The 23,934-nt window shown below is 39.3% G+C and overlaps 2 protein-coding genes across 7 annotated transcripts in view; one reads left to right on the top strand and one right to left on the bottom strand.

Annotated features, from left to right (window-relative positions):
- Positions 1–253: 253 nt before the first annotated feature.
- Positions 254–3,681, top strand: SVIP (small VCP interacting protein). Its single transcript, XM_052694389.1, has 4 exons — positions 254–408; positions 578–628; positions 2,520–2,633; positions 3,199–3,681. The coding sequence occupies exons 1-4, from the start codon at positions 346–348 to the stop codon at positions 3,211–3,213; spliced, it is 243 nt and encodes an 80-aa protein (XP_052550349.1). The 5' UTR covers positions 254–345; the 3' UTR covers positions 3,214–3,681.
- Positions 3,682–8,279: 4,598 nt separating this feature from the next.
- Positions 8,280–23,934, bottom strand: part of GAS2 (growth arrest specific 2) — a 98,643-nt gene continuing 82,988 nt past the window's right edge. For all 6 annotated transcript variants that reach the window (XM_052694379.1, XM_052694382.1, XM_052694381.1 and 3 more), the window contains one exon: positions 8,280–9,560. In XM_052694379.1, coding sequence (XP_052550339.1) covers positions 9,342–9,560 — 219 coding nt within the window. In that variant the 3' untranslated portion in view covers positions 8,280–9,341. The remainder of the gene's footprint in view (positions 9,561–23,934) is intronic.

Genomic DNA, 23,934 nt, shown 5'->3' with positions numbered 1-23,934 from the left:
ACGTCTCGTGCTTCAGATACGTAAAAATAAACACGTGCATTTACTGTAAACAGAAGACACTGAGTTCTGAGGAAAAGGATCTGGGTGTTCCGATGGCCACGAGCCGGCAGCCTGCCCTTACGGCCCAGAAGCACACTGGTATTCGTGGCGCGTTGAAAGGATCACGGTCAGCAGGCTGAGCAAATCGATTCTCCGCCCGCTCCCTGCCCTGCTAAGGCCGCATTTAGAACAAAGCGCCCAGCAGCCCATCTCCGCCCCCGGCGGCCCGGCTCACTCGGCCTTGTGACGGGGCGGGGCGCTGCCTCCCCTTCGGCGGAGCGCAGGCAGCCGTGCGGCGGCGCGGCCATGGGGCTGTGCCTGCCCTGCATGGGGGGCGCCGTCAAGGACGTGGTGGAGACGCCCGACCCGGTGAGTGCGGGGGGATTGCGGCGGCCGCCCGCGCTGAGGTGCAGGCCGCGCCCGGTGCTCTTCCCGCCCTGAGGCCGTTGGGGGCGGCCGCTTCTCCACCCGGGAGGCCGTGCGGAGGAAAAGCCGGATAAAAACGGGTTGGAATAACCGTCTTTCACGTTTCCTTTAGGAAATTAAAAGAAGACAGCTCGCAGAAGCTGCTGAGAAGAGGCAGATGGAGGTAACTGCGCCTGGCGCAACGCCCTTCCTTCAGAATGTGTTTAGGTGACGGTTGCGTGGGGAAAGGAGCTGCGGTTTGTGCAGCAAACCCATCAGGCCTGGGTAAAAGGAATCCACCCGTAACCTTGAATCTCAAAGCTTGGTTTGGGCTTTTGTTTGAGGATGACTCCTTTACATACACTTTTGAGAAGTACACAAAAAACAATATCCTCCTGCAATCGTAGAATGGCTTATATTAGAAGGGACTTCAAAGACCAGCCAGTTCCTGCACCTGCCATGGGCTGGTTGCCCCCCCATCAGCTCTGGCTGCCGAGGCCCCATTCAATCTGGCCTTGAACACCCAGGAATCGGGCACTCACAGCTCTCTGCTGCTGTGCCTCACTGCCTGAGGTGAAGAATTTCTTCCTTACGTCTAACCTGAACTCTCTTATCTAGCTCTTACATTGCTGAAATGGTTTCCTTGGAGGAAGTTGCAGTGAAGCAACTTTAGTTGCAAATAGTTTTGGAGTTCTGTACTAGCTATTAGGCTAACTAAAGAAAACGCAAGAAAACAGAAGTATGTGGTGTTACTTTCTGTAAGAAGAAAAAGAGAAAATTCTGCCAGGATTTTGCAGGACTAGGAGTGCATTTTAAGCCCTGAATGCTGAGTAACAGATAAGATAGCTTGCTTGCCACCTAATTCAATTGCCCAGTATGAGAGGCAAAGTACTTTGTCAGATGTTGTCTCTGCTTGAGATTTTCTTGCACATGAAAGGTGCTCTTCCTTCTGGTTTCCTGTAGAGAACATACGTTCCTAACTTACCTAGAAGGCCAGGTACCCAGAGGCTAGAAGTCACAGGATATAATTAAGTCAGTACTTGTTGGTAAGATTTACCATCGTTGCCCATTGCAAATTATGCTCTTTGTAAGCGCCTTGAATTTTGGGGGATATAATTTCTGTTTTCCATTTGTAGATTTTAAGGTTTTCTGCATGGCTCCTGCTGTAATATCAGAACCCTGAACTTAACTGAAAATCAGTTTGAAGAATATTTTCTTTGTCATTATACAGCATTAACTATGTTTTCCCTGTATCCGGCATTCCTGTCATCTAGTCTAGGGCTTTGCTAGGCCATCATTATGAGGATGCAAAGCAGACAATCAACAACAGGTTTCTCATGTATGTGCTTCTGCCGGATCTGGTACTGCTGCCCACAAGACCCCTGAAGGAAGACCTATCACACAGGCTGGTTTTCCCACACCACTCTTTAAAAGTTGGATTTCTTAAAACCTGGGCATGCATTACCAGCATGTTTTTGTTGTTGGTTTTTCTATGCACATAAAGACTACATCAATTTCTGCCATAGCAATGTGGAGCCTGCAGCTTTTTCTATCCACTTACTGTTAGAATAGAAACTGTCATTATTTCCACTGTAAGTATCCTATCTTTTAGATGTCCATATGACAAGAGGAGGTGAGAGATACGAAGGAATTAGGAAACAGAAAAACTTCTTGGAAGTTATTCTACCTGCCTAAGTTGTCTCTTCCTAGTTCGTTTTGTTCATAAGCACAGAATTAGGCCCAGACACTGGAAAAATCTAAAAACCAAATGCTTGTGGGGCTTACGGGAAAGAGAAATCGTGGCTTTGAGTCTTCAGACGTGCAGACTAGGTACGTGTGATTAAGTATGTTTATCTAGATGTATGAATAGGAAACAAGACTTCTTTCATGTAACTACAGGAAAGACAGCGTTCAATATCTAGAGGTATATGAAGAGGTCTGTTCTTTTGTCATAGTAGCATTTACATACTGCTCCAGTCAATTCATGCAAACCAGAGTTCACAAAATGCTGTTGCCAAGACTTTCAGTTTGGCTTTTTCAGATAACTGTCTTTCTGCAAATGTGTTTTCTCACAGGCTTCCTCTCGAGGTATTAAGAACGCTTACTCTGTAGAGCAAAAGAAAAAGAAGCAGGAAGAAATAGAAAAAAGAATGGCAGCATCAGGTACTGGAGGAGAAGGAGGCCTTAGAGTAAGTTTAAAAATGAAACAGTGTAATCCAGTGAAGAATATCCTGTTTTTTGTTGTTTCCCACAAGATGAAAATGAAAAACCCAGGAGGAAGAGAAATGGAAGCATGTGTCATTATCACACTGTGTGCTCAAGATTTCATTTCTGAGGCACACTGGGACAGCATGGATGGCAGAGAGCTTTGTTTTTCTACCAAAACATACCACACTGGCATATGTCCTAATGAATTCTACTGCTGCTGTGACTACAACTTTTGTGGAGTAAACTTTGAAGGCAAATTGGAATTTTAACAGAATTAGAAGCTCTCTGGGGCAGTAGATGTAGCCAGTTCTTCAAACTCAGGCTTCATAAGCATTCTTCTCTTCCCCTTACTGCTATACATGAGGGGATTCACATTAATAAAACTCTGGGCATAGAGTTTTGTGTCTGCTATCAGCAAGCACTGTGTCCATATCACTTTCAGGATATAGCCTATATTAGAATGGGGAGTTTATTGTCTTGTGGTGTAGATATCTTTCTTCCTTTTCACACAAACCCGTGGTTCACTGTTGTTGTTTTTGTGTGTAGTGGCAGGTTGGATAAAGAAGCGTGACTTCTGGAGATGAGATTGATTTTTACTGCCAAGAACTTGCCAGTTTCTGCAGCGGAGTGGCACTTACTCATCATGTGGCTTCTTGCTGTTTGCATACAAAGACTCAGCGGTACTTTGCCATCGTAGGAGGGCAGATGTGCAAACAAGTACTAAGAAAATGAACAACTCCAGCCTCTGAACGATTAGGTTTTGGCCAATTTTTGTTCTGTGTGCGCATATTTTGCTTCCCTATTAAGGGAGCAAGAAGGGTTTTCTCACAAAGAAGTGACCTTTACTTGTAAGTCTGCGTGTGTGTTATGTGGTCAATTGGTACAATATGTGCGTATGTCCAATTTAGGCACAGTTCAGGTGCCCCTGCATATGCATCTCCCTTGGGTTTCCTAATTACTTTTGAACTACTTGAGGATTTAGCACCATTTTTTCTCTTAAAGGAAAAAAAAATAACCCAAAAAACTAAAGCAGATCCATAGCAGGCCGTTAGAAACTGAAGCTTTTTTTGTGACACTACCTAAAAAAATAAAATATCTTTATAAAGCTTGTTTTGCACTTGCAGCAAGGAAGCTGTTTTATTGTGAGCCTGACAGTTTTTCTCCTTGCTTGTGTATGTAAATTCCTTTAGAGTATGTATTTATAATGAACACTGGAAGGTAAACACTAAGTTTGAGATACTGTTGATGAATTGTTTTATTTTGAACGTAGAGGGCAGTACTGCACTTCAGAGAATTCTGAAAAACAAAATTAAAGACCTGCTCTTGGATGGTTCCTTTGATGAGATTTCTGTGCTATCTGGGTGGGTTTGTTACAGTGCAATCACATTTGCCAAGTGCTTGGAGCTCTGCTGTTTTTCTTTTGTATCTAGTGATGTCTGTAATCCCTTTTTCTAATGTGAAACTGCCTTTGATTATTTGGAGCTGCCTAACCTACGGTAGAGCCAGACTTCCACACCAGTGACCTCAAGCCACTGCTTTGATAGATGAGCAAAGCTTGTTGCAGCATGACCAACACGAAGAGCCTAGTGCCTGCGTTCCATGGAGAGCATCGTGTCTGCCTCAGTGCATCACCGACCTCGTTTTTGACCTAGTTGAGGCTGCAAAGGCTTTTTTTTTTTTTTTTTTTAACCTTTCCTGAAGTAAAAACTTATTTTTCTTCCCCAAATAGTGTCTCACGCTGTCTTAGGAGTATGGCTGTGACCCAGTGAGTTCCTGGCTTAGCCTTAGTCATTAGGTTCAAAAAAGAGATCTTACAGTAGCACCGGGGCTAAAAGCTTGTGTCCTTGGCAGCTGAATACCTTTAGCTTCCTTTGATTGTTGGCACTTGTTCACATAACTGTATTTAAAAATAATAATAATAAAATGACTATGACCAATTAAGTATAATGAAAATACATCAAAATGTCATCAAATATTAAATGTAGGTTTGAAATGCGAATTCTGATCCAATATCTGTAGCAGTGGGCATCCTACAGAGATATTTATGTGGCACTCAGCACTGAGCTTTGTCACGGGGGCTATTTCAAACCTGTACATTCAAAAAAAGCAGTTTTTAAACAGGCTTCTGCACCATATTTAATTGTTTGGGTGACCCCTATCTGAACTCAGCCTGGGGAATTATTTGGGTGAATAGAAACACTTGTTTTCATAAACTTTTTAGTAACATTTATTTCAGTGCAGAATAAAAGTAAAATATATTGCAGATCAGAAGTGCACAAGTAATAGTTACCTGAAAAATACCATTAAGCAGTAAAGGTAAAAGCTACTTTTAGAAATAGGTACCTCCCTGTTTCTTATCGCCTTGTGGTTCACTAAGTAAATATCAAATATAGTAGGAATTTTGTCATTTCCCCTCGTCCTAACTGCTTATTTCACCAAAGAGAATAAATCTGCTTAAAATCTACTCAGATTAGCTAGGTGGTTGATGCTGTTTGCTTTTCAGCAGTGTAACTACCTCTTTTGTCTGCCTTCTGAAAGCAGGGCACTAGAAAAACTCCTGGTAGCCAGAGAGCAGTACTGCTACATTGCAATGAAAGGGCTGACTCCCAGCAGTAGAACAATTGGTGCAGTCAGAGAGAGTGAAGCCATCTGCTACTGCATATTGTCAAACTATACTCATGATGCCACACAAAGAAGGTTTGGGGCTGGACTTCCTGAGGTTTGGAAGGACACAGAAGCTGTGTGTCCCCACAGGTAGGTAGCACCGTTGTGAGCCCTTAGAACTAGATGGCTTCAGCATTTGGCTTTAGCACAAAACCAGACTGAATCTCTGGGATGCAGCTCATCAGACACAAGTGGTGCAGCAGTAGGACTAAGATCGAAGAACCTCTCCAGCACCATACATGTTTTTGGGATCTCACACATCTGCTTAACTTTACCATAGATTCCAAACAGGCTAAGAAGCAAAGCAATGAAAAAACAGTTCTTCCTTCCCTGTCAGGTACTATATACATCAGCAGCCAGCAAGGCAGTAGGAAATGCAAGCCCTAAAGGAACCAAACTATCTGTAGGATGCTTCTGTAACGCTGTGGTATGACAAACCCACAAACATCTCCCTGATCTAAAATGAACGCATGTAATGAATTCAGCGTTGGGCCTCATAAGAGGCTTGCTCTGCCTTCCCACACGCATATATTCACACTTCACTATTTTGCTCATCCCCACCAAACAGCCCTTGAGCTGGTTACCATGGATTTTATAAACCTTCCCTGAAATGTCACTAAAAAAAAAAAAAAAAAAAAAAAAAGCAACAACAAAAACAATAAACCAAGGTGGTAATGCAAATAAATGTGCAATTGTTGGTAAAATAAAAAAAAAAAAAAAATTGTCAGTTCAATTATGTGCATAATCCTGCTTCGAAACAAAATTGTGGGTAGTATATGAGCATCAAGGTAACATAAGGTACCTCCTGTGCAACCCAGTAACAGGTTTTATAATGAGAATTTCCAAAGTATTTCTGAATTGCTTCCAGAATTGCAATGCTTATTTGGTATTGTAGAACAACAGCTTTTAAAATCCATTTACACTGATTAACCATCTTGAGCCTTAGCACTGCTTGTTCACAGCTAACAGGTGCTTCCGTATCGCCTTTTCTATGACCCAACTCAGCCCTTGAAAAGAGGCTGTGCTGCAGCTCATAGCAACCTGGTTGTATGTGGCTTTCAGTATTCTCAGCATTCACTTTCAACTGAGTTATACGGAGATCAAGTAAGGCAAAAATCACTGTGAAGCACCCTTCCTCTCAGTTATCTTCTCATTTGATTGCATCACCTGGCTCTTCTACCAAGCAACTATTTCATGGTTTCAACAGGCCACTCCTCAGTCAGAGGGTGAGATGGAAGTTGCAGATTCTTCCTGTTGATCCTCTGCTATTCAGTGCAGTCTCCTAAAAGTCTGGGCTAGATACCTTAATATCATATATTGGGAAAACAGAAACTGCAATATTACTCACAACATCTAACCAGTGAAACACATTTTCCTCCACAAACACTTCCTACAAGAACGCAGTTCTGTTCCCATCATTGTTAGATAACAAGGGCATTGTTTGCTACAAGATTTTGGTAGTGTTTTGGCTTGGTAAATTAAGTTTCAGGTTCCTAACTACTCAGAGCAAACTGCATCTCAGTAAATTCTACAACTCCTACGTCACCATAAGGTCTAATACAATAAGAAAAAGCCATTTCAATCACAAGATACACTTACCTTCTAAATGAGATATTCCCACCCTTGTTTGCATAACTGGTTAATTTACTGCAGTGGTTGGTTGGTTGGTTTTACTGCTGCTTCCACCTCAACTGCTCCTCTGCTCACCACATCCATCCCAGATGCATCTAATGCAGCAAGCCCCCATCTCAGTCATGCCAGGTGTTAATGGGCAATGCTGTAAAAAGTCCTGTAAGATCTCCAAGATCTCCCATTCTGTTACTGATTAAGTCCAGGTGTTAGGAACTGTTCTTATGTGCTTTTGAGAAGGTTGAGATTACAAAAGATTATTTTGATAGCTGAAGTCCAATGAGATACATCAGTTCTTCTTTTTAATTATTATTTAAAATCTTGGTTCGGATTTACCAGGATTATTTGTTGAAGCTTAACATTGAAATAAATCTAAATACACTTTGTTTGTGTGTAACTACAAGCATCTGCTCTTAATCTAGCAACATGTAAATATCTTCAAACATTTCAAAGAAAACACAGTTATGTAAACTTAATCTTGGATGATGGAAACACAACAATTTATACTTGAAGGAGTAACCATCATTCCAAAAATAGACAACCAAAAACCTTCTCAAGTTTTTCTTCTCTCTTAATTTGCAAACAAATCTCTCTGCATATATTAAGAACATTTTTTTTTCCTCAGCTGTGCTTCTGTGCTTTCTTTTTTTAACTAATTTTGCTTTCCCATTCCCATAAGGCTTACGTTTTCCACTCCTATTTAGCCTAGGAGGCCTAAGTACCTTGCTTCTATGAAAATGTGCTCTTCCTATGGCCTTTCAAAGGTCTGGCTGAGTTTATATTTACTTCTCCTAGAAAGTTGCTTAAAATGAAGGCTACAAAGGTTCTTTCTAAAGACCTGCTTGGAGTTCCATACTGCTGCTTAGTGTGCTGAACAGTTGTGTGCTGTTCGTGTTGAGCAGATATTTGTAGGCAGTAAGGTGGGTGGTTCTGCCAAGCATGGTAAAACATGCTGATTTCAGTAAGGCATCCAGCATGAAAGAGGAAAGTCTTGATCCTATCTTGCTCTAGTCAGTAGAAATTTTGCCTTTAAAGAACACAGCAGCACATCCTTATATGTATACATTGTATGCATTTGTATGCCTTCCAGTTCAACTTATAAAGAAAAACACAGAGGAATAGCAACTGACACTTTAAAACTTCCAGAACAACTTGATCCTTTTCTTTCCTGCAAAGAAAAAATATTTATTTTTCAATAAAATCCAGGTATTTTCTGTGCTATCTTGCAACACTCTCTGTTCCATTTCTTACAAGGTCAGTGAGAAGTTCTACGCTGTAGGCATCCAGTCAGTAGCAGCAAAGCACAGGAGTACAGATTACAAATACCAAAAATGTGTATTTTTAAAATGTTTATTTCATTTGTAATGAAATAAGTTCTGCTCAAATTTATAAGTCAGTGAAATAATCCTATAAAATGATTTTTTGTAGGAAGTTATAAGGCACATAAATTACCAAATATAAACAAAGAAGAGAAGCCAAAATTATGAACTAAGCCCCAATACGCCTTTAGCTATTTTAGAGGTGTGTGAATGATTTACAAGAATGTGAATCACTCAACTGACAGGGTAATGAATATTTTATATTTGGCATGGCCAGCAGAATTACAAATAAGGGGAAGGAAAAGCTCAGATTCATCTTTTGAACCCCCCTCCCTTGGCTGTGCATCCTGCTCGTACTAGCCAACACTATTGTCTGGGAGAGGAAGGGGCAACCTCTTGGCTTCCTCCTCTTTCTATATGGGGCAGCTTCGTCAGGAACAGGAAGGATCTACATGCACATCTAGCACTAAGCATTGTCTTTAGCTTTAAAGAGTACAAGGCTAGTGGGTCTTTCTTCTTGGGCTTTTTTTCTTAAGTAATCACTTTGGGAAGTTGTTTGGCATGCAACGAGTCTATACTCTGTTGGTTAAAAAAAAATCTTCCAACCCATAAAAACCAGTCAATTCCCATTTCAAGAGGCATTACCAAATAATTCTCACCAATACTTCTTTCCACCTGCATAGATATATTTTTCAACTAGCCTAACAGTCAAGGATTCAATGTCATAACATTTTCATACAAATATCTTGTATTATGTAATTTCTTCCATTAACAGGATCCACACCTTTATGTAACTCTGTGTATACATTCATGTATTAAAGAATAATAATTTGGCTAAAAATATATGTCTATTTCTTATAGGACTGTAGTAATTAACCTAGCAGGGGTATTTTGCTATAAAAGATACAGTACTAGAAATAAATAGTTCTACAATTCAGAGATCTTCAAAATGGGCTGCCATTTCCAGTCTGTCTTAAGTTTTCTGAAGTCCTTTTAAAGCATGAACTAAATTTACTACACTTGTGAAAATAATTTGGACCTACGTATATAGAGTCCCAATCGCATGGGAAGCTTATTTCACTTAATCTCCTTCTTGGTTTTGTAATGGGCAGAAACAACCAGATAGTTGTCTGGATTCATGTCCCTGAGAGTTGGAGACTTGCTCTGGATTGGAGAGGTTTTCCCATCTGCTCGTGAGATCTGCAGCATTCGGCATGGGTCGTGCTTCAGTAAGTAACCTGCAAAAGTCTCCCATCCTCCTCCAACACGGACCATCACATGCTTGTTGTGCAGCATCTGAAATGACATAAGAGAGGAAAACAGAAGTCTTCAAGGCGAGCCAGTCAGTGGAATTTTTTTCTACTGGAAAAAACTGCACTTTCTCTATATCCATAGACTTAACGTTAGTAGTCTGCTTTACAATAAAAGGACAGAAAAAGAAATAGTAGAACGTTTGCCATCTAAATTTCAGAACTATGAGTAAGAAGAAATGGTAAGAAAGTGAAATAGTATCTTTAAATATTTTCCTGTTTGATGTAAACATGTCTACATGTTTTTCAAGTCATACGACACTGTGATCCTGGTGTTCATGTGTTTAGCATAAACGAAGCAGGTATGGAACAGGGGTGTTCCTCAGATGTGTTGGTGAAGATACTATTTTGTAGGTCTAGAAGCTGGCTTATGTATTCAGGATAGATGCAAAGAATCATTCAGCCACAGCACAAGAAATTAAAGATCTACCTTGTGAAAACACCACCCTTGGACAAATGCCTTTAACGCATTTCTGGCAATGGCATTTGGACTTATGGCTGTGATGGATGTGTGCGTTGTTCTGCATGCCCACAGCTCACTAGAGGGCTGATTCTATTTACAGTTCTGAGATTTATGCCACCCATTAACCTTTTGCAACAATCTAGATTGGTAGGCACAGCATAAAATGACAAAGCAAAAAAATAAAACTAATCTCTCATTAAACAAAAATACATGATAGAAGGCAAAAAGGTAACTCTTCAAACCAAAACGTATCAATGCCCTACCTCAGCCCAAAAATACGCTTTTGACATGAATAAAACATTAACTTCAAGCCCTCATTTTGAATTTAAAACCGTATGATCAGCCTACAGCAGTACGGGATTTGAGTCATGTCTTTAGTCATAAAGGAAGCAAATGTTTTTTACGTTAAATTGAAAAGTGCTGTTCAAATGCTGACAAAGCCTTGAGACAACGGTTTACAGAATTTTATTTAGCACCTCTCTCCTATTTGAATGCTTATAAACTATATCTGGAGAAATAACCTCCCCTCCACCCCCCTCCAAAATTTTTGGAGTAAAAGCATTTTCAAAACAACTTCAGTCCACTACATCTGATACTGCAGTGGGATTAAATGAGGTGCTGCTGGATTTCAGTTCCCCCATGTTATGAGAGGGTTCACTTTCCAAAAGAAGGTACAATCTGGACTTTTGATTAAGAGTTAGGAATAGAAAGTTAGTGAAAAGTATATTTGGTTCAATTTCCCTTAAGGATTGCTGCACAGACAAATAAAACCTGCTGCTGGCATGTTCTTTCCTGAATCTCACTTAAAGGTACATCTTCTATCTTACTCCTATTGGATTGGAATTCCTTGAATGCTTGCCTGCTATAGAGACTGGATTTTTCTGCATCCTAAACAGTTTTTATTTCTGCTGTGCTATGCCACAAGTTCACCATTTTAGTCCTACAGCCATATTTTGGTTTCAGTTACACCAACACAAATTCAGAAGAACTTTGAAGTTGTTCCAGATTCACAGAGACATAAATGAATTCTCTTACATATAAGTCATGTATATGGATACATAAAACCACTTTCCACTCTAACACATTTCAGCTGAAGGTGAAATTTTTGTCTGTGATTTTATAATCCACATCATCCAGTTTTTCCATTACATGAGAGCTCTGAGAAAGAAAAGACTGCATAGCATAATAATGCATTTTATTCATTGGTTATCGATGTCAAATTCATGACACTCATGAATTTTCCCACTGCTCCACAGTAAATTATAACAGCAAAAATCCTTCCTGTTAAATCAAATCTAACAACGTGTTTGAGATTGCTGAGAACCTTCATTATCTGTGCTGTGTGTGAGGCAGGGCTGCCACTGAAGCTGTTCTCTATACAATCTGTGTTTCAGCTGAAACACTGGAATCTTGTGAGGGGCAAACATCTAAGAAAACATTAAACATTATCACATAATAGCATCACAGAGGAAGAAAATATGGATTGTTCTGCTATGCATTAAGACTAAATCAAAGATTATATCCACAATATTCTACAGAAGTCAGGTTAAAAAAAAAAAGCTGTTTCATTACATAGAACTTTGCTCCAATGTGAAATATTGTTTAAACTGTTTTGGTTATCATATAAATGAGTTTAGAGAGCTTTGTGGCTTATTAAAGAGATATTAGGTTGTATGTAAAGATATTAAGCTCGTGTAAATTAGCATAGTTTTACTGAAATGAAAAAAAAAAATCCATTCTGCTTTACAGGAACTGAAAGTCTGGCCTGATGTTGTTATTCTTCAAATCATATTACAATTTTCTTTAAGAATATTTCAGAGAGAAGAGGGTATCAGAGGAATTGCATGTGATAAACCCCAGCCAAGTCCTGTAAGAGCCAATGGAAAGAACCCTACTGTTTAATGGAACCAGGACTGGGCTCTGCAAGCCAAACTCAGCAACCTAAAGCAAATCATGGTCTGGAGTCAGTCAGTGTGACTTTAGGCCAGCTTCAGAAATGATGTAGGCTACATACTGTGAGTTTATGGATTGTAAAATCCAAAGGCGTTCAGCAAAATAATGCAACTCATCACACCTGTGGCTGCACAAAGAGAAAATTGCACTGCTGAGGTCAGAGGTTAATGAGATTGGGAAAAGTAAGAATTGGATGCATTTCAATTATGTTTTACTGAATACGAGCCGCTGTGATGCACTGTCATCTGTAGCTGCAACTCTCATTTCTTGTATCCTAGCAATTAGGGGGGGCTTTTTTTCAGAGTAATTCAGAACTACAAATTAAACAAGCTTCTAAATATATATTCACAATTACTTCAGAGGCATTGCAGGCCAGAAATAAGAAGATCCCAGTGTTGGTAAGGTTTAGCTTTGTGAACCCAGCAAGCTAGAACATACCACCACCACCACCTGGCAGGCTTTGAGCCCAGTGGTAAGCCACAGAGTCACACTGCACACCTTTACACACACTCAGATTCCAACATTTTTTGCTGCAAATGCTGCTGATGCTATTAGGGAAGCATTTTGCTGCTATTTGACTGTACCACTGATAGAGTGATCTCTCCTCTCTAGCCAAAAGTGACTTTCTTAGATCTCTTATACCAATGCTTCTAAATATATTTGAAAGAGGAAATAAATTTTCAGAAATCTGCAGGTTGCTCGGTGTGTTTGCCTAATTCCCCAAGGATTCAGCAACATGAAAATGCCATCAAGAACGTGTAACAGTCTCCTAATAAATTGTTGCAAGACACATAATTACAGACATTAAAAGTACATCGTTGGCAGAGATTATGAAACCTAATCTCTAGAGCTCATCATAAAATTCAGAGCAAAATCATGCAATGCCATCAGATTTGAAAGCTAGTTAGGTGAGATTTAGATACATTTCTATTTTTAAAAGTTTCCAACCACTGCAACATCCATTTTGTATCAGATGTTGCTGCTACTGCCTACCGAGAGTTCACTGGTGTGGACAAAAGGGGTCATGGGAGCAATTCCCAAGAGAATGTGGAAGGAAAAGAGCTCCCTGCAGCTGTTATTATCATTGGCTTTCATTATCCTTTTGTCATTGGACTTAGTGTGTATGAATGTCTTCTCAGAGAAAAGGGTGAGGCTGACAGAACATAAGGTTGATTTTAGATGCTTAAGAACTCACTTGTGTGCCTGAGCGCACGTCTAAGGAATCTGAGACCTCAACTCTGCAAATCTGGAAAAGTGCAAATTGTGGAGCCAATTCCGGGTATTAATTAGTCATCTGCACCAGAGTAACCTTAGAGCATTTCAACGTGCATTATGGCAGATAAATTTATCAGTCTCTTACAACCTGAATTACCCTATGATCAGATTGCATAAAGTAGTATGTCCCTACCTGAAAAACATGGAGAATACATCCCCCCTCCCCCCCTTTTTTTTGTTTTGTGGCTTCCCTCATTATGTCACCTCTTATCCAGTCCCCTCTTACTATGCGATGACAAAAAGCTATTTTAGATGATTTCTATTACGTTTAAAAGTTTGAAAGGATGTGACATCTATTGCTCCAGTAATTAGATATCGTTTTATTTAGGGACCTCCTCTGAGTTTTTGTTGTTCTAAAGCCCCAGTAAGTCAGCTTGTGCTTCCCCTCTCCACAGACATGATGGTGAGATGGAAAATAGCTTGTTTGCATTTCTTTTTCATTTTCAGGGATTTGTACATGTTAAATCACATGAAATGAAACTCCCTTAGATGGAAAAAGGATTTTAAAAAAACTCAACTTGAAATAAAGATGTCAAGTGCTGATGGTAATTGCTTGTCACAATATTTCTAGCTGTGCTAGAGCTGGGCTTTAAAAACCACCCTGTATGAGTTATAAAATAAACTGATTTTCATGTTATCAGATACTCTAAGGGGTATTCACTCTGTTTAGTGAAACCATCTCTTACACTATGTTGTATATAGTAGTATTTTATAAATGAATACAGTATAAATACAGTAGTATTTTAGAAATGATCTATAAACTTCATTAGTTCACATCTATGTTTTTTAAACAAATCAACTGCAAACATTTCTGATTTTGTAATAAATATTTCTGGTGGAAAATAAGGCCAGAATAAAGGCATTCTTCAAAATCCCTAAATCTCCATTTTGGGGCAAAATAACCTTTATTGTTTTATGCCTGGTGATATTTCTCACTGAGCAAGGAGCTCAGTTTTCATGTAGAACCTAATAAAGCTCCCAGGCACTTCAGCAACACCACCACGCTTATCCGTGTCAAGTGACTGACATAAGGGGGCAGGGAACAAAAAAGTATTGACTTAAATAGGTGATACAAAAATTTCATCAGCGTAGTTCCAGCTGGAATGATTTCCAGTGGCAGTTGATATACTGAATCCTGATAGACTTTCCAGGAAAAGCAACCACAGAGGCTCACACCAGTAGAGCCTTCTAAGGCTCCTACTGTAATTTCATTACAGTAAATATAGACCAAGCCTTACAGTAGATGCAGATCAGAAAAGGTTCCTGTAATCCATTGAGTTATTTTTACAAAGTCTGTTTCAGATCTGAAGATTGAGCAGAGGAGTTTGTCTAAGCAAATAGTAAAAGCATGTGTAAATACTCAATAGGCAACTTAAACATGTTGTACGAAACTGAATACGCAGATGAAAGTATCTGCTTTCTGTTTTCCAAAATTTGGCTGTACCATCAGTCAAAACTAACCAGAGAGGGCTACTGACCTCTCTCTCTGAAGACAGGACTTCCATTCAGGATGCCAGCTACAAGCCAGACAGTCATTTTAGGCTTATCTTTACCTCTTTAGAGTTCACAGTCTATTAAATGAAGCTTTCTTCAAAGCCAAGATGAGTAGTAATTTCCATACGTTCTCCTAGCCAAGTGTTAGTATATTAGAGTGTTAAAGATGGAAGAAGGAATGTTAGTGGTGCAATAGATTATGCATATAAGAACATCCACCTTTCACCATATATAGGCCAGCATCCTTGATCCGGCGCCCAAGTAATCACATAGTAAAAAAGAATAAGGATTTAGGGCATGGTGATGTATTTTGGTACCATTTCCACAGTTAATTCTAAACTCCTTCAGATAAACGTAACAGTTTATTAATTAATAACAATTTATTCTTCAGCAGTGAGTGAGATGAGAATCAATTATCAGTCACAGACAGAGCTGTACTTTTAAAGAAGACTTAGACTTTAAAATAAGGCCATTTACATTCAAGAAAAATGATTTACATTCCTAGTTCTCAAAATGATTCTTCCAGCTTAGGCCTTTGCCAATTCAACCGAGGAAGTGCTAGAAGCCAGAGTTGAATCAATTCTTTTCAATACTGTGTATTAAAGGGGGCAATTACAAGTATTACATTATTTAACTGCCTCGTTTATGTTTCCTCCCTTGCGCATGGAGTTTTCTGTGATAAATGAAGTTGACTTAAGATTGTTCCACCCCTACATGACAATGAAAGTGGAAAAGGGAAAGGTGTTGAAAACTGATGCCACAGCCAGAATGCTCACCAGCAATACTTAGAGCATAATGCTTGCAGTCTGCACAGCACTAAGTACTGATATTGAAATGATCCATGTGCGATATGTAAGTAAACTCCTGGCCTCCCAGCAGATTAACTACCATATGCACCAAAAGGTCTCAAGGGAAGCATAATAAAGTCTAATAAAACTGAATAAAACCAGTTACTCAACATTTTCATTAAGTGACTGATCCAGTTCCTACTGAAGGCAATAGGAATTCAGTTCTTCAGGATGTAATTCAAGCCATGTTTTTCTGGAACCTAAACCTGACTCTTTTTGCTAAAATAAGTTACTTTTTTTTCCTTTTTCTCTTCTGAAAAAGCATTAAGGATAAGGCATTAAAAAAATTCTGTGATGTCCTCTGTTAATTGCACTCACTCCTTACAAAGCAGCCCTGTCATTCCCCTGTTCATCTCACAGATTTTTGTATGAAAAGATGCATAGTAACGTCAAGTTTTTTACTTCACTAAATCACAGTGGTGAGATTTCTCTTCTTTGAGAATCCAAAGTAGATTGCTTTCAGCTAACTCAGTCTCATTTTACTGACAATCATTATTTCACTTCTATGGTGATTTCTCTTTTTTCTAGACTGAAGACTGATGATATTGCCCAGTTATCAACAGTTCATTTGGCAACTGCCTACGCTACCAAAACAAAACAAAAATCCCCACCTTTCCACCTTCCTTTCCATAAAAAAATAAAAAATAAAAAAAAAATAAAAAAAATAAAAAAACAAGCACAGGAAAAGCTGACCTGAAATGAGAACATCTTTGCCTCCTGGGACTCCTTTTTCTTTTCATCCCCTGCCTCTCCCCCTCAGGAGGAGCTAAATGCTGCTCCTTTCTCACTGTTTATGTAGGAGTCAAATCCTTCCTGCCAAGCACCACCACAGTATGAAATTAAAAGATCATTTACATTTAATGACAGCACAGCAAACAATTATAATTTGGTTAGAAACCCAATGCTAACTGGAAAGATTTAATAAAGTGTATGTTCCTAGAGCTTTCTACTAGTGGGGATATACATGTGCAAAAGTTCAGTAGCTTCTTTACAAGCTGATCTGTAATAAACTGGAGAGTTTATTAAGGCCTGAAAGAAGCTAGGAAAAATAATTGAGGGCAGAGATTAGGGTGAAGATGGAATTAATAGGATGTTATGTGACTAAATCCTTATGCAACCTGAAAGAAATAGCAAACGATGGTTATGACACCTGTTTACAATGGTCCCACAGTGGCATGCTTGTGTTGAGCGTCGTGTGTTTTCATTTGATATTTCAGCCAAAGATCATGCTAAAAAAGCATGCAGACTCTCACAATTGGTGAGAGCAATTGCTGAAAGCAATGCTTCTGTAAAACTAGGTCTAACAGCATACCTGGGTAACAACGAAGATCAGCAATCGTGGATTTATCAGTGGCACAAACAGCAGCCTAGTGACAGAATGGGAAGGCCAGACACAGGAAGTCCCAGACTGTGGGGATTATTGAGCTGATAACAGATAGGTGACTCAGAAACAGCCACTGAAACTATGTAGACAGCATTAATTAAGAGCTTTCCCTTTCAGGAAGAAGAAAAGTTATTTTTGACAGCCATTAAGCAAGCAAGCACAAGTAAGTCAAGGAGCACAATGAAAATTGTACTAACATGAGACAGGCTATTATAAGATGGAGAGGGAAATCTCAGATCAATTATATCAATAACTGAATGACAGTTTAATGACTCATAGGAAAAGCTGAAAGAGTGACTTACAGCACTGTACCATAAATTATGGGATCTGACATAGAGATTTTTCACTAACATGCAGTTATTTGAAGAATCAGGAGAAACTGCAGAGAAAGATCAAGAGAACTGCACATAATAGCTGGCATCAGGACCTGACATACACACACACACACACACACAAAGATATACATGGAAGATGATTTGAGGAGGGTGGGGTAAGAAAGAAAAAAGATCCGCTTGCATGGTGAAATGCATGGAAGGATTTCATTAGGCCTAAGATTGATTCTAGAAGAGGTTCATTCTTGACACAGTAACGTCTTTCATGCCATTATACCACCAAAAAAAAAAAAAAAAAAAAAATTTTGAATCCATGAAATTGCATCCCCACTTCTGCGAAAAGAAACAGTCGTGTGAGGAAATTGGAATGTTTCCCCTTTATGTTGTGGAAATGCAGCCCCCTCCCCCTGTTTGGTTTTGCTAAGTGGTTAAGTCAATATGTTTGGTACAATGGCACAAAACACGAGTGCATGTGGATTGAAACTAATGAACAAAATTGCCTGTTCCACTTCTTCAGCTCCAGATTGAACACATACATAGGAAGCCAACCTTATTTAAAAAGCCCTAGGCTGTAACAGAACAGGAGTTTAGCCAGCTTTCATACACCTGAAAAAGCCAGGAATTGGCTTAAATGTTGAAACAAGCTGAAACTCAATCTTCATATGCACACTGACACAAGTAATGCGAGGATTTGGACATTTGGGATTGTCACTCTTGATTAAATTATGCCTTGTCTTACTTTTAGTTTCTGTCTGACACAATCTCACAGAACTTGGAAATAATACGCACGTAGTATCTAATGAACACTAGACCTTAGCTGCTGTTCAGAAAAAGAATCCTGCGTAGGCAAGAGTTGTGTGTGTGAGAAATGACTCAGATGCAGAAATAAGTAAACACACTTGTTTATTCATTAAGAGACAAGTGAGTTTCTGACAATTGGAGACACTTATTTCTTGGACAAGGAGGAATAATGTCATGGAAAATGAATTAAATGCAGTAGTCATGCTTTGAAGGGCATGTGAAGGTGAAGAGATTGTATAAATCCAAGGCACTGCAGCTGACTGACTTTGAGGGCAAGAGAAATAGTTTCTCTTTCCCCTCCAAATAAGGGGCCAGCTTCAAGTAGATCTCTTGACCTGGGGGCCAGCCTTAAAGTAGATCTATTTCCTATTAACTGAAATATGGGACACTGAAAAGAATCCTAATCATCTCTAGCTAAAGCATTGACTCCCATCAATTGTTTTGTAGAACATGCAGGAGAAGAGTTGATGTGCAAGTGTTAAGTATGGAAAAAGAAATCAAGCAGAGTTTATGAGGTCAGGTGAAAAAAGCGTGAACTGGAAAATGCTTCCGCTGGATTGAGATATGGAAAACCAAACGTACTAAGATCAAATAATGGGGGAATGGAAGACAGTCTTTCAGAAAAAAAGCCCCAAAAACCTTACATTTCAAAAGCGTAAGCATGAAGCTGCTTAAATAAGTCAATGAATGAATGATTAAAAACAAGAAATTGTCTTTACTCTTACCTTTGAATTAAAAGAAAAAAAAAGAATCAGTGAATCTAGGATTTCACCACGCAACTGCGTGTGGGTTGCATGTGAACACACTTGTTATAGCACTGCAGAAGTACGTGAAAATGTTCTTTTAAACCCTCTAGCACCATCTGTTTTTTAGCTATTCAAGACTCATTCTGTCTCTCCTAATTTCTGAATAACAGCCTCCAAAATAAAAAAAAGGTCAAGTAAAAAAATTAATTTCCTGCAACCTTCTGCAATATTCTTCCCCATGCCTGTCCGTGGAAACGGAGTGCGTATGATAAGTGATGCAAATGTGTTACACATTGATTAATATTATCACATGCATTCCACTGCAGCAAGCTTTACATTACCCTAACTCTACCTGTAATGTTTGACATTTCCAATTGCTCCAAACAGCTACAAATGTACGCAAAACTGATGCAGAAGCTGAATGTTTGATTTGATTCCTTCCTTGGGCACCCTTATCTTCAGGATACCAGCATCGTAGATCCAGCAATTACTTTCCTATAGTTATGATCTTTCTAATAATTGTCATGAAAGTGATAGTAAGCTTTATTTTTTTCCCCCCAAACCTCTGCTTTTCTCAGTGGACAAGGCAGGTATAACTGTCAGAGGACCACTCTTACCTCTACAGACAGCAAACCAAGAGGAAGCTTTCAGAAGCAATGTGACAGTAGTACTGAATAACACCCAACTGCAAGGTGGTTTTCACGTGCTTGGAGGAAACAGACAGAAGGGAACATTTGTTTTAAGTCGTTTACCTCACTTAGAGCATGAAAATTGGGCGTGCTGTAAGTGACTGGAAACTCATTCAGCAGAAAAACATTTCATAAAAATCACAGAGTGGCTTGGATTGGAAGGGATCTCAAGGATCATCAAGTTCCAACCACTCTGCCACAGGCAGGGCTGCAAACCTCCACATTTAATACTGGACCAGACTGCCAAAGGCCCCCATCCAACCTTCCCCTGAACACCTCCAGGGACAGGGCATCCCCTCCTGTCTGTAGGCTCCCTTTAGGTACTGAAGGCTGCAATGAGGTCACCCCGCAGCCTTCTCTTCTCCGGGCTGAACAAGCCCAGCTCCCTCAGCCTGTCTTCACAAGGGAGGTGCTCCAGCCCCCTGATCATCTTTGTGGCTCTCCTCTGGACCCCCTCCAACAACTCCCTGTCTTTCTTGTACTGAGGGCTCCAGACCTGGACACAGTACTCCAGATGGGGCCTCACAAGAGCAGAGTAGAGGGGGACAATCACCTCCCTGCCCCTGCTGGCCACCCCTCTTCTGATGGAGCCCAGGATACCATTTGATTTCCGAGCTGCAAGAGCAGCCTGCTGGCTCATGATAAGTTTTTCATCTACCAGGACCCGCAGGTCCTTCTATGCAGGGCTACTCTCCTTCCAATCTGTATATATTCCTGGGCATATATAGTCCAGCCCAGGTGCAAAACCTTGCTCTTTGCTGTGTTGAACCTCATTATATTGACCTGGGCCCACCTTTTGAGTCTATTGAGGTCTCTCTATCACTTCCTTACACCGAGTTACTTCAGTTTAAAAGAAAAATAAATAAATAAATAAATAAATTAACCATATTTTGAACTGAAATAAAGCTTTCAGTATCTGTAATTATATTTTTCCTGTCACACAGAGATACTGACAAAGTTCATGAACACAACCTGCCCAAAGCCAGAAGGTAAAATCTGTTTCCTTACCTCAAACAACACGAGTGTGATCTGCAATTCACACAGACCTCAATTTGTTAGAGAGAGCTTTAAACCAACAGCATCTAGAGACAGTCCATGCAGCTTCCCATAACTCTGCTCTCCTAATTCCCTCTATTTGCATGTCTGGATTTTCCTCCAGTTGAAACCATATGGTGTTGAGAAATAATATGCCCATCTTTCACCTCCTATTTAAATCAAAACACTGGCAGTCTCCTTAGGGGCAAAAATCATGATCCTCAACTTTAAATTTATGCTTAAGGTTACTAAGTAACATTCAAAATTAATTTCAGTTGAGATAAGTATGGCAATGTCCTCAAGTTGACCGATCATATTTCAGTTTAATGTGTTAAGCCTAAAGTCCTAACATTTTGGAAGAAAAATCCAAACCACAAACCCCAATGTTAAAATGAAATCCCAACAACTGGTGCTTTTAAACATCTCTTCTTGGTGACTTCCTGAGCTTCTACAGACCTTGCATGCAAGTGGTCATGGAGAGCAGGAATCAAGGATTAAGTATGACTTGCCCTTATTCAGCTTTGTATAGCTGTCCTTCTCCATGACCTTGAGAAATTAAGCCCACAAACAGATGGATTTCTCTCTGACTGCACATCCATTTACTTTGTCTAATCTGGTCACCTGAAAAGTTAAGTAGAATCAGCTTTTAATGTTTGGTTTTTGTTTTGTTTTTAAATACAGTAGTTTTTACAGTAGCTAACATGACATACCTGGCTTTGATTATATCCTGCAGACTCCACTACAGGATAAAACGAGAACACAATGGTTTTGGTTTTTTGTTTTTTGTTTGTTTTTCTACACTTAGCTCTAATCCCAATCGCCTTACATTCTTCCTTTTTCAATGGAAGAGCTACTTTGCATAGCTGTGAATCCCATGCAGTAAATGTAGTTTCTTTAAATAGAAACTTTTGTAGCCTGGCATAGCAAGAAGCCACGCACAAGGTGAAGTCACTGTATGAGACAGTCTTACTCATCCACAACATTTAAAGCCTAGTCAGCAACAGAAAAGTACAGTTGCATCAGCTACCACACAAAGAAAAGGATGATGACTAAGATTATGTTCATCTGCCCATTAGTGAGTCTCTCAAAGGCATCACTCTTACGTATTTCGGAAGAATAAATAAAAAATGAGATGCCTCCAGCCATCACGATGCAGTTCAGCTGTTTAGCATGGCCTATTAAAAAAGAGCAAGCACACAGCACACCCACACATTAGGTTTGCAGTTACAGAAAAATTCACAAGGAGGCAGACAAACACCATCATCATTTAACAGCAGGAGAGAAAAGAACAGAAAAGGACGTTCAGGAAGAGTGAAGATCTTACAAAGGATAGTTAGGACTGTTCAATTTGTTTGTATGATGAAAACCACAGGAAACTAAAAGTTTCCATACATCTTAAAGGATTAAAATAAACAGACTGACATATTTTATGTTAGCAAACTGCTATTTGCAAAGAACTTAAAAATATTAGGCACTGTATCTGCAACAGTATCTGCTACTGCCTCTAGAGCATCTCTGTATTCCATCCCGTCTGTACTCTATGGAGATGATGTTGCCTTTGATATTTACATAGGCAGTTATTATATCACTTCCTTGTAAAGTAGCAATAAAGCTCAGAAAGCAATCAAAATAATAATTAAAAAACACAGTTTCCGCATAAACTAAGCCCCTGTCTCACCACAACTGTTGCTTATAATAAATAATCTTCCTCCTCAAAACAACAAAACACAATGCTTTTCAAATAGGATGTTTTAATGGAATTTAATCAAAGTGAGAAGTCTAAAACTGAGGAAGCCCCAGCCACTGGCCTGGCTAGATCATGTGTCAACAAACAGAAACGATTCAGGAAAAGCTGTAATATGCCTACATCCCATTTATTCCTGTGCCAAAGAACTAATGTTCACTTGAAAAGCTTTTAAGAGCAATACAATGTCACACAGAAATAAAGCCATTTGTCCTTGGTTGCTTAGCAATCCTAAAATAGAGTTGTAAAGAAATTCATGCGGCCATTATTTGAACTAATTCAAAAGGTTACATATAATTTTCTAGTCCTATAATTAAATACACTAAACAATATGGTCTGTTAGGGGGAAACTATTCCTTTATAATCCACTTTATGAAAAAGACTCATTAAAATATAGCTACACTGAGGATGTTCCTTTCAAATTCTTTTCTTAATGGCAACAAGAATGAGTAAACACAACCAAGGTACATTTATCACATTTAAGAATGGGTCACATTTCAATTATTTAAACTCCCCATTCTGCCTCTGTCTTTCCTCTACAGGATATTTTTCCCTTCACTTTCCACTTTAGGAAAAGCTGTTCTCTGCATTAGAAGGAGGGAAAATTGAAAGTTTCCAATGAAAGGAACAAGTTCAGAAATGCAGAAGGGCGCAAGCCTTCTTTCTATGAGTGCCTCTAGCAATCCAGCATTCTAAAAGGACAAGGAGAAGAAAAGAGTGATCTGTTCTTGCCCAGCCTTCTCTCACCCTTGGGCCAGAATATTCCTCATAAGATGCAATATCATTTTACCACCAGAGCAGTAGGGACAATTGCATAACATTTACATTGAAGTGTAAGGACTATGTCAGACTTGCGGAACAGCTGGCATGCAGTTAAGCTCTCACTGTAAAAGTAACTTGCTTCACCTGACCAAAAATCTTAGTGGCATAATCTATCTCTAGAGAGATATAAATAATATCCAATATATGGAAATAGATCCTCTGTTCTGACTCTCTTCCAAAAAGTTCTGGATTCTGAAAAGGAAGGTTGGTCTCTGATCGCTTCCCCCCATAGTGTTGCATAGCAGGAGATCCCATCTCCTCCTACTCACACACTCTCTCATGGGAACATTTCCACCACCTCCTTCCTCTGACAGAACCAAAACACGTTAAGCACCTTATATTGACTAATTATCATAAGGAGCTTTGCATTCTCTAGACTCCTAACTGATAGCATTCCTGCTTTGTCCAGTGCGTGCCACTCATATAAAGAAATGTACAAGGACAGAAGAAAAACTAGTGGACAGAACGCTTAAAAATGGAAATAGGCTTTTTCTTTAAAATTCTCAAGTTCTGTCTCTACAGCTTTCTTCAGTCAAGTGTCTTTTTTCTCTTTTGAAAACATGTCCTCTAAAATTCATCAACCCTGTAGGCAGAGCATGGTAAGTTAAAAGAAAATACGCTGACCGATATTTAAGATTAAAGGTCATAATAGGAAGACTTCTTTTCTTCGTCACGTTGCTACTGGTCAGACATATTTAACAGTATTTAATTAACTGCAATCTATACTCATTTTAACAATTATTTTTAATTCAAGTTCAAACTTAGATGCATTTT

The sequence above is a fragment of the Tympanuchus pallidicinctus genome, unplaced genomic scaffold (genome assembly GCF_026119805.1).
Source record: "Tympanuchus pallidicinctus isolate F22 unplaced genomic scaffold, pur_lepc_1.0 scaffold3, whole genome shotgun sequence".
In the NCBI taxonomy this organism is placed as follows: domain Eukaryota; kingdom Metazoa; phylum Chordata; class Aves; order Galliformes; family Phasianidae; genus Tympanuchus; species Tympanuchus pallidicinctus.
The sequence above is the reverse complement of the archived record's forward strand: the minus strand, read 5'-3'. Positions and strand labels throughout refer to the sequence as shown.

Bases quoted from the DNA above. Each gene is read 5' to 3' on its own strand.
- SVIP (XM_052694389.1), top strand. From the start codon at position 346: ATGGGGCTGTGCCTGCCCTGCATGGGGGGCGCCGTCAAGGACGTGGTG. The intron at 409-577 runs GTGAGTGCGGGG...CGTTTCCTTTAG, and splicing joins TGGTGGAGACGCCCGACCCG to GAAATTAAAAGAAGACAGCT. The intron at 629-2,519 runs GTAACTGCGCCT...GTTTTCTCACAG, and splicing joins CTGAGAAGAGGCAGATGGAG to GCTTCCTCTCGAGGTATTAA.